General features: G+C 44.2%; 2 protein-coding genes across 3 annotated transcripts in view; both read left to right on the top strand.

The window, feature by feature from the left end:
• WDR91 (WD repeat domain 91) overlaps positions 1-5094 on the top strand; it is a 41986-nt gene extending 36892 nt beyond the window's left edge. The window contains exons 14-15 of the mRNA XM_069087284.1: positions 623-820; positions 1665-5094. Of these exons, the coding sequence (XP_068943385.1) occupies positions 623-820; positions 1665-1829 (363 nt within the window). The 3' untranslated portion in view covers positions 1830-5094. The remainder of the gene's footprint in view (positions 1-622; positions 821-1664) is intronic.
• Positions 5095-7728: 2634 nt separating this feature from the next.
• Positions 7729-16736, top strand: CYREN (cell cycle regulator of NHEJ). 2 transcript variants are annotated; one of them, XM_069087282.1, is made up of 4 exons: positions 7729-7878; positions 9773-9993; positions 13184-13259; positions 15708-16736. In XM_069087282.1, the coding sequence occupies exons 2-4, from the start codon at positions 9851-9853 to the stop codon at positions 15951-15953; spliced, it is 465 nt and encodes a 154-aa protein (XP_068943383.1). In that variant the 5' UTR covers positions 7729-7878; positions 9773-9850; the 3' UTR covers positions 15954-16736. The 2 variants fall into 2 exon arrangements, with proteins under 2 accessions (XP_068943383.1, XP_068943384.1); XM_069087283.1 differs by having other exon boundaries at positions 7878-8003.
• Positions 16737-16753: the final 17 nt, after the last annotated feature.

The following is a 16753-nucleotide window of genomic DNA, read 5'->3' as shown; positions in this document are numbered from 1 at the left end:
TTCAGCTAACTCTCTTTCTACTATTGTTTTCCTCCCATAAGCTGCCAAAGTCCCTGAAACATTTTTTATATGCCATATCTTGCTTCTGAAGGCCTCGTTTTCAGAAAGGAGGTGGACTTAACAAATTGGGCTTCCATTAAACTAGAATAACACCAGAGGCACTTCTTGACTGTGATGATCTCTGTGCTCCTGGTGCCAGATGCTCTTTATTTAAATAGCTTTAAGTGAAATGTTTTTGTTTTATACATTTTCTGTATTTCCCACTATGTTCTCCTCTTTCCCCTGTTCCTTCCCAGAGAGTCCTACCTTCTAATAAAGAATGTTTTTTTTAAAAGGGGGAAAAAGTCAGCAAAACTAACCAGTGTGATTAAAAATATTTGGTTTGTGCAGTGACCCACACCCATTTTTCCTTAGCTCTTCAGAGGAATCAGGGGAGGTATTTTCTCATATCTCTTTAGAACCAAGCTTAGTCATGATACTTGGGCACCATTCAGTTTTGGTTGTCTTGTTCTTTCCATTCCTATCATCATAGTCATCACTTACATTGGTTTCTGGGGTTCAGCTTCATTTTATGGCTACTTTTTAATCAGCAACTTTTCTTCTTATTCTTTTGTAATTCCAGTTTATTCAGTGGAACATCCACAAGAGTGGCCAGAAGGTGTCTGAATATTCCCTCCCCATGGATGCCACAGGGCCCTTTGTGTTGTCAGGTTACAGTGGATACAAGCAAGTCCAGATTCCACGGGGTCGTCTCTTTGCTTTTGATTCTGAGGGAAATTACATGCTGACTTGTTCTGCTACAGGGGGCATCATCTATAAGGTAACAAGGGTGAAGCAGTAATTCCTGAGTGTTTCTCTTGAAGGCCTCAAAGTCCCTGCTGACTCTAAGTCTCTCCTTTGTGAGTTTGTGGGTGGATGGGTGCTCTCTATATGGATTTCTGCCTCTAATCTAGTACGAGTTTGATCTTTTCCTCCTGCCTCAATGGTTGGTACTTCTGGAGTTCTTTGTAAAGTCATTTTGCCCATGTCTTTTGATTTGACTGGGATTGTGAGGAAGAGAAAGTGTGTTCCTACAAAGTTGACAGCATCAAGTGGAAAGAACTTTGGGTTAATGTCCATCACTAGCAACTGCCTGACTCTGGGAAAAGAAATGTTAATAAGGAGAAAATCAAAGTAATCGGGCAAAGTATGTTGGAAACAAAGTTCTAGACAAATGAGATATTATGTTACTTTCATAAATCAACCTGGTATCAGACTTCTTAACAAACATGTGCCCTACTGGTTATAAACATGTAACAATCTTTTACCAGGATAGAAATCTGGTGATGTGACAAGTACTAGAATGACTTTTTCCTGAATTGTTACCAAAGCATGATATACTTCCTATTTTTGTAAGATAATCCACTTGAGCTATTAGCAATAATCCTTTATGGTTGGGGGGAGGGAGGTGACAGTTTATATCTAGTCAGCCAAACCAGAGTGCCCAGGGATCCAAGCACACACATCCTTGCTCAGATTCAGTATGCCTCCTCACAATCCAAATAAGGTTTGGCAATTTCAAGTGAGCTGTGCAACTTTTCTTTAAGGGTTTCTTCATTTCTGGTGGCATTCTATTCCAGAGTTCTCTCATTTATTTGTCTCTTTTATCTTGTCTTCCTTTGCAGTTGAGCAGTGATGAGAAAGTCCTGGAGAGCTGCCTGAGCCTCGGGGGTCACAGAGCCCCGGTGGTCACAGTAGACTGGTGCACAGCCATGGACTGTGGGACTTGCCTTACTGCTTCAATGGATGGCAAGATCAAGCTGACAACCCTGCTGGCTCAGAAATTCTGACGGGGCACTAAGCCAGGGAAGCATTACAGAATGCTTATGGAATCAGTATTAGCATGAGATTGAGATCACAGACTGGAAAAGAGGAGACAGAGACTGGCAGGTTTATTATGGTCAATTGTCAGCTGGCTGGGGAACCATGGGGAGTAGGAAGCCAGAAAACTATTGTTCCTGGTTCCTTACAGACTCTGATGTTACCCTGAGCTCCCATTGGACTGTGGCAAGTGGCTCAAGAAGACAGATTTCTGGTGACTTTTGCTCTGGCTCCTGTGCACCTTGACAGTATTTTGTGTACAGACAGTTCTTGCTTTTAAGTGGACTTTTCCGCAGACCTCTACATAAAGTGATTTTTACATAATGCAGATTTTCCCTTGGACGTGGGGAAGGGAAGGAGAGGAGCAGGAAGGGGGCTGAGCACCTGTGGAGGGAGGGGGCCAGCAGACAGTTCAAGGACAGATGGTGGCCAGAGACAGAGAAGTGAGAGCAGGAGGAGGACCATGTGGGGGCTGAGGCCAGCTATGTGAGGGCCTTACCAGAACTAAGAGGAAGAACACTTGCAGGGCAGACAGGTGGGGTCTGGACATGCACACAGACAGGAGAGGATAGGTGACATGCAGGAGCCAGAGACAGATTTGTGCTACCTAAACAGGAATGGACAGGAGACAGACACGCATGGGACACGTGGGTGGTTGGAGCATGGCGAAGATCATCTATCTTGGTGCCAAGTGTGGCAATGGTGGTCTCTCTGTGTGTCTGTTCTATTTTCACTTGGGAGAATTGGGTTGTTTTTTGGAAGGGGAGGATTGAGGTGGAAGGCCAGAGCTTGGAGCCAAGGAGCAGTAACAGAGAGAGCATAGTACTACTATACAGTCAAGTTAACACAGGTGTTTTTTGGAATGTGGATTTCTTTCAAAATTCTTTATGTAAAGATAAATGTACATAATGCAAATTTATGTAAAGCAAGAACTGACTATATTTACACATTTCTCCCTTTCTTAAAAGAATATTGTTCTCACTGTGCTATCTTTCTGTAGAAGTAGTAATGGAAGAGAAGCTGCTCCTGTAACTCTTTCAGGTGACACTTAGTTGTGATCCCTTTACATTATTCAGAAAGCAGAAGCATTGGGAGCTTAGCTGTCTCCTTATCTCCCCAGATAGAAGAATTAAGATGAAGCATGGTAGTGTGGTATAAAGGATAGTGCTGGATTTGAAATCAGCAGCATGGTAGTTCAGTCCTGCCTCTGATGGTGATTTGTCTAGGTTGTGAAAGAAGCCAGGTTTCTTGTTGCCCAGGTGCTGGTACTATAACTAACTAGTTCAACAACTAATAAGCATTAAGCAGGTCTGATACATGTCTCTGAATTCTGTGTTCCTTAGGCAGGCTTACTGAAACAGTTCTCTCCTCTTTCATAGCCTGTGGGCAGTGGGAAATAGCCCATTGGTACTGTTGTCATAGCCATTTTGGTGAGAAGTGCAGTCAGCAGGTCTGGAACTTATATAGATAGCTGTTGAAATAAAAATGATAATAATAGTATCCATAAAATGTTAAGGCTTGCATAGCACTTTACATGTGTTCTCATTCACTCTTTACAAAGGCCCCATGAAGGTAGGTGCTATTGTTTTCTCTCTTTTAAAGATGAGAAAACAGACCAAGAGAGGTTAAATAACTTAGACTAGGGTCACGCAGCTGGTAATGTCTGAGGCTGCATTTGAACTCAAGTCTTCTTGACCCCAAGTCTAGAACTTTTTCCACCCTTTACCTAGTATTGCCATTGAAATTGACTCATTAAAGGGATCACTGGGAAGATGATGGCTATTGAGGCTGACAAGATATAAACATGAGTCAATAACTATTCATCCTGTCTCTCCACTGCCAGAGGCTGGGCTGGTTCTAACTCAGTTCTGGAGCTGCAGTTCTAGAGGATGCTATCCTTAGGTTTCATTACCTCTTAGTTTTCCATGCCCTTAGCGGTACTAGGAAGATAAATAACAAATCTAGTGCTTTGTTCTCCTTGGGAATGAGGAAAAAGTGAAAGAACTGAAATACATACTGAACCTGCATTTGAGCAAGCTTGAATGTGAGTGTAGTGGCAGATTCCATTTACTGCATGTTAGTGGAATATTCCATTTACTGGACTATTGGCCATGTCCCTCTTGAGAATACATTCTCTTGTCTTCTTCTTGAAGCGTATGTTCACATCATACTCTTCATTGTTTTTTCTCCAGCCCACATATTCTGACCCTTCCCCTATCCCAAGTGTAGGAAAATCAGGGGTAAATGTTTTTTTTTTCTGTAATTTTTTCTTTTTTCCCATCCCCTCTGTTGAAATGGTAACCATGACTTTTCTCTATTTTTGTTAATGCCACCACCTAGTCTTAAAATTTAGGTGTTAACTTTTGATTCTTCTTGAGCTCCCACATCTAAACTACTTGCCAATTTCTTATCATTTCTCCTTCACAGTATCTCTTGAGTCTTTCTCCTCCCATATGAAAAAAAAAACTCATTTGTCTTAGTTTATCTGTAGCTAAGAAAACATGCCATAGTAGGTAGAGTGTTAGCCTTGGAGTCAGGAGTACATAGGAAATCTTGCCTCTGATGAAGATTATCTGTTTCGTCTAGGTTGAGTTACTTACCTTTCAAGTTGCAAGCCACTTGTTAACCCTTCCCTACCAAGTTATTGACAGGTTGTAATGTGTATTGGTGTTCCACTGACAAACCATAGAACCTTCAGGAATCTTGTCAAGTGGATGTGCCATCTTGAAAATAATAGAGTAGGGGGGACTAGGTGGCGCAGTGAATAGAGCACCGGCCCTGTATTCAGGAAGACCTGAGTTCAAATGCGGTCTCAGACACTTAATACAAAAAATAGCCATGTGACCTTGGGCAAGTCAACCCCAATTGCCCTCCAAAAAGCAAAAAAACCCAAAAAACAAAAACAAAAAAAGAAAATAATAGGGTCACATGTTTCCATTCTATGACTCCCATTTAGGTTAACCCCTCCTATCACACCAACTGTGTAAGCATCCTGGTTCAGACTCTCAATCTATCATGTTCTTGTTTTATAACCTTATATTTAGACCTCCCAGCTATAATTTCCCCGATTTCCAATCTATGCTACATACTGCTGATTCACGTCTTAATGGGGCTTATTGCTCTGCCATACCACCTTTGTGACTTCCCATTACCTACTTAATAAAGTATATGCACCTTAACACTGACCTTCAAGGCTCTCTACAATCTGACATTAAAAGCCACTTTTTCCAGGCAGCCGAATTGTGCTCATTTTCCATTCTTGTTCTTCACTCTGCTGTCCCTACCCTCTTTTCAAGAGCCAATCTGTTGCCTGCCTCATGAAACCTCCTTTCTTGGATTCCCCCACTACCTTCCTTCAAATGTCTTGTGACACTTTTTTTTTTACTCTGGGGAGAGGGACCTCTTTTTGCACTTCACAATTCTGCCTTGTATTATAGTCATTAGTGTATACCTACCTTATCTCCCTCCCCACTCCCCCCTTATTAAATTCGTAAGCTTCTTTCATCCAGGGCTACATTATTTTTCACATTTGTATCTCAGTGCCTTGCACTTAGTAAAACCTTAATAAACAAATGAATTTGTTGAATTATGTGACATACCTATCAGTGGCTTCACAGGGCACTGAAGGGTGCAGGTAAGTGTATTGAAATTCTTTGCCTCACCTAAGAAGCTTAATTCTGAGGGGAGTTTTGTGTTCTGGTTCAATGAGAAACAAAAATGTTTTATTTGGCAAACACAAAGTCCCATCTATATCCACAAATGTTAAGAATTGCTTCACTTCCTTGGGGTACTATTCTATTTTAGAAGACATTAGAAAGCAGTTCCCTCTGCCCTGGAGGTAGCTAAGTGGTGTAGTGGATAGACCACTGGGCTTGGAGTCAGGATGACTTGCTGAATTTAAGTGAGAAGTACAGAGTCACCAGCCTCACTCTCCTCTGGAGCCATCTGGGTCCAGTGGCAAGCCAGAACAGGACCACTGGAGATTTGGACATTTTCCCCCCTAGTTTCTCTATAGCATAGAGAATAGAAAACAACATACTTAAAAAATTTTAAGTGTAGCACTATTGACTATATGTTAGATTTTTGTAGGTCATTTTGTGGTTGCGTTTCTAAGGTTTCCTATGGTTTTTGCTTCTGAGTAAAGGAATAAGAAACCTCTGAATTCTGATATTTTATTCAGCCAGTGTTGACTGAATATCTGCTATTTTCAGTTATTGAATGCTGGTAGTGGTAAAAAGGATATAAAAACGAATACAGTGGCCAGCATTCTGTTAGGAACGAAGATTTATATAGATACATGTAGTATAAGTTAATATTTTGTTAATGCCATATAAGGGGTATTTGTAGTTCATTTGTTTTCAGTGGTGTCCGACTCTGTGACCCCATTTGGAGTTTTCTTGGCACATATTGGAGTGGTTTGCCATTTCCTCCTCCAAATGATTTTACAGATGAAGAAACTGAGGCAAACTTCAATTAAGTGACTTGCCTAGGGTCACACAGCTAGTATATATCTGAGGCTGGATTTTAACTTGGGTCTTTCTGTCTCCAGCCCCAGCCCCACCTAGCTGGCCCAAGGAATATGAGCAATGTTAAAGGACTTTAGAAGAGACTGTAATGGCTAGGGATTGTTTCAGTGAACTCTGAACTGGCCACAGGTGAGTGGAATTTTGATAGAGTGAGTGAGTTGAGTAGAAATTCCATGTAGTGGAAGTGGCATGAGTACAGGCAGGAAGTGAGGCAGCAAAGTATGATGAAAATTTTGAGAATTGGCTGGAACAGAAACCTCATAAATGAGCACAGTAGTAGTCAAGTATAAGGTAGATTGAGTCCAAATCTTGGGATGTCTTGGATACTGCACTGAGGAGTTCGGATCTTTATTTGGTGGGCAGCGTTTGGCAAACCATTGAAGGTTTCTGAGGGGAGTGACAGCCAAAAGAAAGTACTTTTGAGACCCTAAGGCTAAGTCATCTTGCCACAAGATCCTTGTTTCCCTTAATGACCAAGGGTTCTAGATTTACAAGACGGTTGTCTATTGTTAGTGCGTGGCCTAGTACAAGGGTTGTGGCATGGAGTTAGCTGCACCCTGCGGGATTCGAACCAGTGACCCCAGTGTGTGAGCACCAGGACAATGGGAGATGCCCCTGCCCTCTACCCCACACCACCCTTTCCCCGTGACTCTAAGCGCCTTACTAGCATGTTGCCGCTTGTAAAGTTTTGCTTTTTTCTAAGCTTCCCCACCTCTTTTTTGGGGGGTGGGGGGGCTGGAATTGACCCAGACCACACTAACCAGGCTGGCCACGCCCCCTTTCCCAGCCTCTAGGTAGAGAACTGCTGGTCTTCCTGACAGACACCCCGTTTCCTAGAATAGCAGGGTCTCATTTTTAGTTGGACGTATGGAGTCGTTTTGGGGCGATGCATTTTTATAGGCTTCTTTAAAACAGCAAAAGGTTTTCGCGGGCTTTCCTGCCCTCTTCTCGCAGCCCAGAGGTGAGGCCCGTGCTTTCTACCCCAAGCTTGCCCTACGGGCAGCCCTCCAGTGGGAGGTGGGGTGGTGTGGGACCCAGACGCTCAGAGCGAACCGGGGCTGCAATACAAATACGACCTGACAGGGAGTCAGCGTGCGGCCCGCTGTGATCCACAGGCGTCTATTAGCGTTTAGCACCCCCGGTGTGGGGGAAGGGCAGGCGGGTTTGGCGTCCCCAACTTTAGACCTCTTCTGGCGCGGGAGCCTCGCAAGGGCGGAGGCTAAGGACAATTTGAGGCGGAAGGCCCGCCCCTTCACACTCATTTCTCCTGGGAGGAAGCCCCGGGAGGGGGGAAGTGGGCGTGGCTTCCAGGAGCCGGCGGCCGTGGGTGGAGGGAGCCTGCGCAAGTCGCGCGGCCTCGTGCCGCCGGCAGGGGGCACTCCGTCCTCTGCGTCCGGAAGCGGAGGCCTCTCGCCCGTCGGGGCGGAGCCGGCATCTGGAGCCTGGACTTGGAGAAGGCGCGGAACCGCGCGGGGGCCCGAAACCCTTGAAGGTAAAGGAGAGTGAGTGCGGGACCAGGCCCAGCAATCCATCTGACCCCGAGGATCGAGGGGCGCCCAGGCTGAACCCGCCCCGGCCTCGGGGAAGGGGCGGGAGAGACAAGAGAAGGAAGGCCGTGTAGGTGCCGCGGTCTGTGTCTGCCGGGCCGGCGGGAGGCGTGGCTCTGTGGGTTAGCCCTGCTCCGTTAACTCCTTTGGGCGCACCCTGAGGAGGGGTGCTGGGCCAGACGCCCTCCGAGCCTCTTTGACCCGTGACGGAGGCTGAAGGCAGTTCTTGGGAGGGGGGAAAGCCCCATCCTCCTGCCCGGGTTCAGAGCCCACCCGCGATCTCGGGAAAGCCCCTACCGCCCCGAGCCCGTCCCCTGCTCTCTAAAATGGGCGGGGCCGGAGTAGATCGATGGCCGCCCGAGGCCCCGACCTGGAGCCTTCCCAGGTAGGCCCATTACCTGCCCCTGGGAGCAGGAGGGTCGCTGTCGGGGCGGACCCGCGTGTAGGGCCCAGCGTGCAGCCCACGCATGGAACGAGAATCAGGTGGAGGCAAGGACCCCAGAGCGAAGTCAGTCGGAATTGATTAGGCGCCTGCTGGGTGCCGTGCTGGGCAAAAACAGTGCCCCAGTCCCTCTTCCAACTCGATGTGCAAATCACCTGGTACTTAAAAGATTTCTTGTTTTTCAGTCAATCAGTCCTGATCCCTCAAGACCCCGTTTGAGGCTCTCTTGGCCGAGAGGCTGGAGTAGTTTGCCATTTCTTTTTCCAGCTCGTTTTAGAGATGAGGAAATGGAGGCAGACAGGGTTAAGTGACTTGGCCAGGGTCACGCAGTTAGTGCTTGAGGCGGAATTTAAACTCAGTGCCCGGGACTCCAGGCCTGGCACTACATCAGCTGTGCCACCTTAGCTGCATTCAGGGTAATCTCAGAGGGAGGTTGTGGAGGAGGGCAGGGTGTCAAGGGGCCAGGGATGGGGGAAGACCTACAGAAGGTAGGAGTTGAATAGAGCCTTGAAGAAAGCCAAGGAAACCTCCAGGAGATGGAAATGAGGAGCGAGAAGGTTCCAGGATTGGTAGAGAGACAGTGCAGAGGGAGAGAATTGGGGCAGAGGCTAGAATTCAGTTGAGCAAACTTACTGTGTGTAAAGGGCATTTTACTAGGGCTAAGGAGGCTAGGATTTCACTGAGAAGGTAGGACTAGGCCTTAGTTTTAAAAGATCTATGAGAAGAGATTAAATTCAATGAACATTTATGCTCATGCCAACTTGGGAGGGTGGAGGGAAAGTTTGGAGCAGACATGGTCCTCACTCATGAGCCCCTGGTATAGTAGGAGCATAAACAGCTAATAGATAATAGGATATGATAAAGTCTTTTTAGGGAGAAGAGTATGAACATAGGAGTGGAGGCAAGAATGCTACGTATAAACAGTGGACCAGTTTGGCTAGATCTAGGGCCTATAGGCTTTTTTTTAAAAAAGACATAAATCTGATGTGTTGAGGTAAACTAGAAGGAACCAGGAGAGAGACAGAGAGAGAGAAGGAAGATACAAGAGAGGGAGTGATTGATGGAGCCCGGTCTCAGCCAACAGATGGGATCACTGAATCTTACACACAGGGCCTCCACACGGTTATAGGACACTAACAATAGCAAGATAAGCCCAAATGAAATCTCTACCATGAAGGTGTCAGTGATACCCTGAGCCAAAGATGATCTTTGAACTCTCTTGTCAGTTTGCTTTATATCTTTCTTATGGTGCTTCTTTTACTTGGAAGCATTGTTAGTCAAGACGACAAGCATTTATTCTGTGTGTCAGGCACTGTGCTAAGAATAATAAATAAATAATAAATAAGATTTAACTTTGTTACTCTGACAAGTGTTTGGTTTTTGCTACCTTGAAACAGGAAGGCCATTAGTGGGCAATACCTTCATCTGTGACACTGCATAGCTCCTGAGTGCTCTGCCTGGGAATCTGTGGACAGATGGCAAATGCACAGCCTGAGAGTAAAAAGAGGGACCTTCCTCCGTGGATGACAACCCAGGTGGCTGTGAGGAAATCATTGCCAACATGGAGGCCAGATAAGAGGAGAAAAACCACGGTGCAGTCAGCAGATGCATCATCAAGGTGAGTTTTGCAAATTGCTGCTGCATAGCAGCAAAACCTTTGTGGTCTAGGGCCCTTTTAGTTGTGAATTAAATGTAACAAAAGAGTAAACTGAGGCATGTTTCTTTGAGCAAGGTGGGGCATGAAACCTGAGAATAATATAGGTCTGTGTCTGCTTCAGTTTCCAGCCAGAGATCCAAGTAAGAGGACAGCTTTTAAAGATTTGGGGAGTACAGAAAAAAAGAGTAGAACAGGGTGGGTGACATCATGGGATTGAGGGTAGCATGATATAGCAGAGGCATGGGAAACAACACAATTGGCTGGAAATTTGTAATGAGGAGCTGGCAATAATCTCCTCCTTCCCTCCTGAGACTAAGAAGTGTTCATTGTTTGAGTCCACCTGCAGGGCCAAAGGTAAGGGCCCAGACATCTTTGGACAGCAAAGCAGACATCCTTGAAGGATAGCTTGGTAGTGTAAAGATACTAGGCCTGATTCCCACATCCCCCATGGTTAGCAGTATTCCTTGAAACAAAAAGAACATTGACTAGTGAGAGAACTGGGTCTCTAAACTGTTTTATGGTCTGTTTCTCTGATCCACTAGCCCTTACAGGGTCTTTCCTCTCACTACTTGATACATTTGTTTTTGTTCAATTAAGAAAAATCTATTTTCCCCTTCTCTTACCACTGGAAAAACATCCTTGTAACATGCACAGATGTAGCAGCAAGCACCCTAGCATACCCAGGGTGGCTGCCAGCACAGGTTCTTAGATCTGCTTTTCTAAAGGAAAGCAATGCAAAATGGGTTAACGATCTTGCTTTAATCAAACATATGTCATTTACCTAGTTTAGGGGGAAAAGGTCAGCACCTCAAATTTCAGAGAATACAAACAAGTTACAAGCAGACAACAAATACAGAGAAACAGATCAGCAGACAGGCTTCCAATTATCTGACCATTACATCCATACCTAGTCAGTTACCAGAGAGGGAAGCACCAACATTTGTGTTTTCAAAGCCGGGGAGGCTCTCAACTGCTGCCCAGAGTCTCATCTGATCAAATCATACAACTCTTCTCAAAGTGAGCCCCAAAACAAAATCTTACATCAGAGTATATATAGCCTTCTCCTGGCTCAGAGAATGTCACAGCCCTCTTGACCCACTGACCAATCACAAAGCACCAAGGTGTGGGCATTCCTGAAAACAAGCTTCCTGCCACAGGCTCCAAGTGACCACATTCAGCTTATTAGGGGGCAGAGTATATTTTCAAATCAAGGAAGATTCTCAGAGTCACTCGAGCCTATCAGAGGGCCTAGGGGCAGGGAAGATCTTAAATTCCCATTCCTATAACAGTAGACAAACAAATCAAATTTACTAACTAACCATATTCAAATAATATGTGTTTCTTTCTACACCCTTATTCCATTACCCATCAGTCAAAAGGTGGGCAGCATTCTTCATCATCTCTGGAATGATGGATAGTCATTGCATTGATTTCAGTTTTTAGGGCTTTTAAAGTTATTTATTTGTCTTTATGGTTTTGTTATTGTATAAATCATTCTCCTGGTTCTCACATTACTTGGCATTACTTTGTACAAGTTTTCCAAAATTTCTCTGAAACTGTCCCTTTTTAAATTTCTTATGGCACAATAATATTATGTTATGTCTGTGTACCATAATTTGTTCATCCATTCTCCAGTTGATGGGCACCCTCTTAGTTTCAAGTTCGTTAGATCTTCCTCTTTCTTCATCTATCAATAGCCCTCTGTCTAGAAGGGGGAGCATTCTTGGGTTGGAAGGAACCTCCAGAGTGCTCATCCATTCCTGAGAATTTCTATTCAGAAAAACTTCTTGAGTAGGAGAGTTCTATTTCCTTCACAGGACTGTAGAATTTTAGATATCTCCTTAGCCCAAAGCACTACCGCACAAAATATTTCCCCACTACAACATACCAGTAAGTGTTCAGTCTTTTTTTTTGCCTTTTGTATGGCAACTGGGGTTAAGTAACTTGCCCAGGTTTACACGACTAGTTGTGTGTGTGTGTGTGTGTGTGTGTGTGTTAAGTGTCTGAGGCTGGAACCAAATTCAGGTCCTCCCGACTCCGGGGCTGGCGCCTTGCTCACAGCGCCACCTAGCCGCCCCTCTTCAGTCTTTTCTTGAAGACTCAGTGAAGAACTGTATGTTTTCTCCCCAATTAGATGTAAACTTCTTAGAGAACTAAAGGACGCACAGACAAGCTAGACAGACTTGAAATTGATGTCTTGAATTTATTACATACTTTTAAAAAAGACCAAAGTATTCATAATGAAGATTTGTGGGTTCAAGTGCAAGTCTTTTTTCTGTCCTTTGTATGTGGAATGCTTATGTTTATTGGTATTTGTCAAATCCAGAATAACAAAAAATAAAAATTATTTTTAAAAAGCAAGCTCCTTGAGGGCAGGAGCTGTTTTTGCCTTTCTTTGAGGGCTGAATAAAGATGCATGTTGATGGACTGGTTGAAAGGGTACCCACTGCTTCCCCTTCTGCTGGGGAACAGTTCTAATTGCAAACCTCTGTCTAGGCTCTGTTTGTCTCTTGGCATTCTCCACTTATTGAGAGTTGTGTCCCCTGGGGCCAGACTGAATAAGTGGAATCCCTCTTCCATCTGGCTACCCTTTAAATACTTTTAGAGCTCTCTCTCCATTTTCATCACACACACATACCCTTCTCTCTCTGTCTCTCTCTCTCTCTGTCTCTCTCTCTCTGTCTCTCTGTCTCTCTCTCTCTCTCTCTCTCTCTCTAGGCTTCCACCAATCCTCAGTCACTTCAGAAAACATTTCATTAGCATATACTATGTACAAAAACTGTGTGACCTGGTGAAGATGTAAAGGTAAATAAAAATGGTGACTTCCCCTTAGTGCGTTTTGGAGAATCAGCTATCATTAGAAAATGTAGTGAATACTGATGACAAACCAGCTGTCATCTCTTTTGTATGTATATGTATTTTAAAATTTGTATCAGTTGGGTATATGGGGAAAGGCAAGGGCTGAGCAGTGGTTTCCAACTTAAATTCCTTTATCTGAGAGCCCTAGGCTTCAGATCCTACGTGGAGCAGACTGTTCATATCAAAAGGATGTGTATGCTCTCATTCTTGGCAGACAGGGCTGGGGATACACCATTCTCAGTTCCAGTTTCCTCTTTGCATCCATCTTTGCCTCTGTTTCTTTATCTTTCAGTCTTCCCCCTCTACGAACTGTGTACCTCATGAATGAAGCCGAATTGGTGGATGTTGCTCTGGGTATCCTGGTTGAGGTAAAGACTTTTCATTCTAGTGGATCCCAGTTTGTATTTTTATGAACAGAAAACTCCTGAGGGTAGATTTGGGGTTTTTAATGCTTAATGTTAATAGTAGTAGATATTAGCGTTTCTGATTGCCTTAGTATGGTCTAGTTGGGGATCGGGGTAAAGAACATTTATTAAAAACCTATTATGTGTTAAGCACTTTACAAATACTATCTTATTTCATCTTCACAACAACCTTGGGAGTAGGTGCGATTGTGATCCATTTTATGGTTGGGGAAACTGTGGCAGACAGAAGTTAAAAGACTTGCCCAGAGTCGCGCAGCTAGCAGGTATCTGAGTCTGGATTTAAATTGAGACATCCCTGACTCCAGCCCCAGCATACTGTCTGTCCAGTGTGCCATCTGGGCTAATGTGGCCTCCAGATGATTTTTGATTGTGCATCTCTGTCTGTTAGTAATTTTTCCCCACTTGTAGAGGAGTAGGGTGGTGTTGTAGTGTTGGTTTTCCCAGTGGGATACTTGGGTCAGAGTTTGGTTATAACTGCTCTGAAGCAGCTCATAAGGGAGAGGATTGCACAGCTCTGGGATAGGTCAAAGGATATGAGCTCTATGAATGACTTTTGTGGGGAGGGTGGGATGTGAGGCATCTTCCCACTCTGATTGGTCGATCATATACACCCAGGGGTTAAGTCACAACTCACTTGGGGCTGTGTCATAGCCGCTACTTTGGAGGACTGTGATTTGGAGGAAGGGGAACTAGGCTTGATTAGAGGACCTGAATTTAAGTTTTGGCTTTCACTAGTTGGGAGATTTTGGGGAAAATACTTAACCTTTTCTTCCATCAGTTTTTTCATCCTTGAGCAGTTATTCTTAAAATGGTGGGAAATTCTTATATTGCTTACCTTGCAAAGTTGTCCTGAGGGACCATAAAGATATAATATGTTGGGGCAGCTAGGTGGCGCAGTGAATAGAGCACAACCGGCCCTGGAGTCAGAAGGACCTGAGTTCAAATCCAGCCTCAGACACTTAACACAAAAACCAACAGTATGACTTTGGACAAGTCACTTAACCCCAATTGTCCTCCAAAAAGCAAAATATATATATATAATATGTCATATACTTGATAATTGGAAAACACTATGTAACTGTGAACTGAGGCTTGGGAGGCACAGTTTCTGGTCCTGGCTCTGCCACTGACCAGCTGGGCAAAGGGCGAGTTACTCATCTCTTTGGGCCTCAGTTCCTCATTTACAAATTGAGGAAGTGGGTTTAGAGCTGAGATTCTTCAACTTTTTTGTAGCAAGGACCTTTTGGAAGCCTAGTGAAGGCTATGGACTTCTCAGAAATAATTTTTTAAATACATAAGATAAAATTCATAGGATTGCAAATGAAACCAATTATATCGAAATATAGTTATCAAAATATTTTTTAAAACAGGTTCACAGACACCAGGTTAAGAACCCCTGGACCTATAAATAACCTATTAAGTCCTTTCAAGCTTTCTTTAGTCTTTGACATTTTTTAATGATATTCTCAATCAGTCAAATTTTTCTTTCCCAACTTCCCATATATAATACTGGTGATGATGACAATGATGACAGCTGACAGTTTCTTAGCATTTTTAAGGTTTGTAGAGGGTTTTTGTTGTATTCAGTGATTTGGTCCCTGCAGCACCCCTGTGAGGTAGAGGTCTATTATCTGTATTTCTCAGAAGACTCTAAAACTCAGGCTCATGGAGGTGAGTTTCTTGCCCATAGGCAGTGTCTGGTAGGATTCTTGAATCATGTTCTTCTTGACTCCAACCCAGTATTCTTTCTCTCTTGCTTCATGCAGCCTGTCACCACACTCCTCTTTCTGACTCTTCACCCATGCTTTCTTCTGCCCACTGTGTTTCCTCATACAAACATGGGCTAGGGAGAATATGGATGTCTGTGTGTGCATCTGTATGGCCTAGATATTTCCTTTGTCATGGTTATGCAATTTTTGTGTAGGGAGACAGGAGTGGGAGAAGTATTCTGCCATTGTGCATGTATGTGATTTCTTAATGGGCCTAGAGTGGGTACTTAGCTGCTGTTTCCTTCCCTCCTTGAGTTCCTTTGAAGTTCTTTATCTTGGCTCATTCAAAAGTGTCCTACCTAATGAAATGATTTCTTCCTACTTTCCTCTTTTTCTTTCTTCTGTTTGGGGCTAGAAGTTTGACCTCCTGAGCAGACTTTTCCCTAACCCTCTTCTGTCCCCTCTGTAGTACTGGCTTCTCTGCAGAGCTCTTCAGAGGTGTGTATGGGGGAGGGCAAGAGGAGGTGGAGAGGGAATGTGGGTGGCTATGGGGGATAATGAAGGGGAAGGGAATGACTCATGGTCCAGAAATCACCCTAGACCTGTAGGATTTTTTGGTCCTATATAAACAAACTAGGATGTCAGTAAAAATACCATTCTTATCTTTCTCCCCCCTGTTTAGTGCCATAAACAGGAAAAGCCTTTGGAGCACATATTGCTGCTGGGAACTGATAAGGCCGAAACTACACAGCCCAAGCCTCCCTGGGCTTCTGAGAGCTGTAGTGATGGAGAGGAGGAGGTGAATGATGCCCCTCGGATAAGTCCCTCAAGCAAACAAGAATATTCTGCCTCTGGCCACAAGAAGAACTCAGAAGATAAAGAGGATGAGGATGCATTAAAATATGTGAGGGAAATATTTTTCAGTTGAGAAGATGAAGAATTCAGAGGACGTTTTGCTTTGTGTATGTTGGGGTGCTTCCTTGTCCCTAGTTGCTAAGTTTAACTAGCAGGGAATGCAGTGCTGTGCCCCATGTTTCCCATGCATCCTTGGGGTGAGGCTTCTGCATCCCAGAGCTTTAGCCCTGGGCAGTGAAACCAGGGCAGTCTAAGCTGGTATTGAATTGATGGTGTAGTAGCGATCAGTTAAGTCTGTGACCAGGAAAGTCCTCACAATTATTATGGGGTAGCTCTACTTCAGTGTAAAGAATCTCAAGTCTGTGGTTGTGGAAACTCCGTGGTCAGCTTATCTAGAGGATAATCACATTCTGGGAAAAACTGACTCGAACCAAATGCATATAAGACTAATTAATGTGTACCAGACAGGCAATTTATAATGGACAGTGAGGAAGGAGACAGATATCTATGCTGAGCAGTCCATATTTTAATATTTTCCCTGAAGCTTTGGATGTATGGATCAGACTCAGAGCTCATGGGTTGGCCCCAACTACAAAAGCAGCTATTTTAGGTGAGATGAGAGAAGAGGAGGAAGGGAGCAGGTTAGGCGGCCTGCTACTTATGCCAGTGTTGCGCAATGAGGTGACTGGAAAAAGGAGGCAAAGACCTACTTACCCTTACTCCTGTGGGGAATCCACTCATAACCAGGGCAGTTTTGAAAAATGGGGAAGATATCCCTGCCTGTGCAGCAACCTTCCTAGTATTTTTAATTAAAGTATTTAATATGCACTGGGAAATAAAAAATTCTTGTGATTCACTTTGTTGCAGTAGTCT

The sequence above is a fragment of the Petaurus breviceps genome, unplaced genomic scaffold (genome assembly GCF_028583685.1).
Source record: "Petaurus breviceps papuanus isolate PSGF00001 unplaced genomic scaffold, PetGlider_PUasm1.0 181, whole genome shotgun sequence".
In the NCBI taxonomy this organism is placed as follows: Eukaryota; Metazoa; Chordata; class Mammalia; order Diprotodontia; family Petauridae; genus Petaurus; species Petaurus breviceps.
This window is presented reverse-complemented; position numbering and strand designations above follow the sequence as displayed.

Bases quoted from the DNA above. Each gene is read 5' to 3' on its own strand.
- CYREN (XM_069087282.1), top strand. From the start codon at position 9,851: ATGGCAAATGCACAGCCTGAGAGTAAAAAGAGGGACCTTCCTCCGTGG. The intron at 9,994-13,183 runs GTGAGTTTTGCA...TTTATCTTTCAG, and splicing joins TCAGCAGATGCATCATCAAG to TCTTCCCCCTCTACGAACTG. The intron at 13,260-15,707 runs GTAAAGACTTTT...CCCCCTGTTTAG, and splicing joins CTCTGGGTATCCTGGTTGAG to TGCCATAAACAGGAAAAGCC.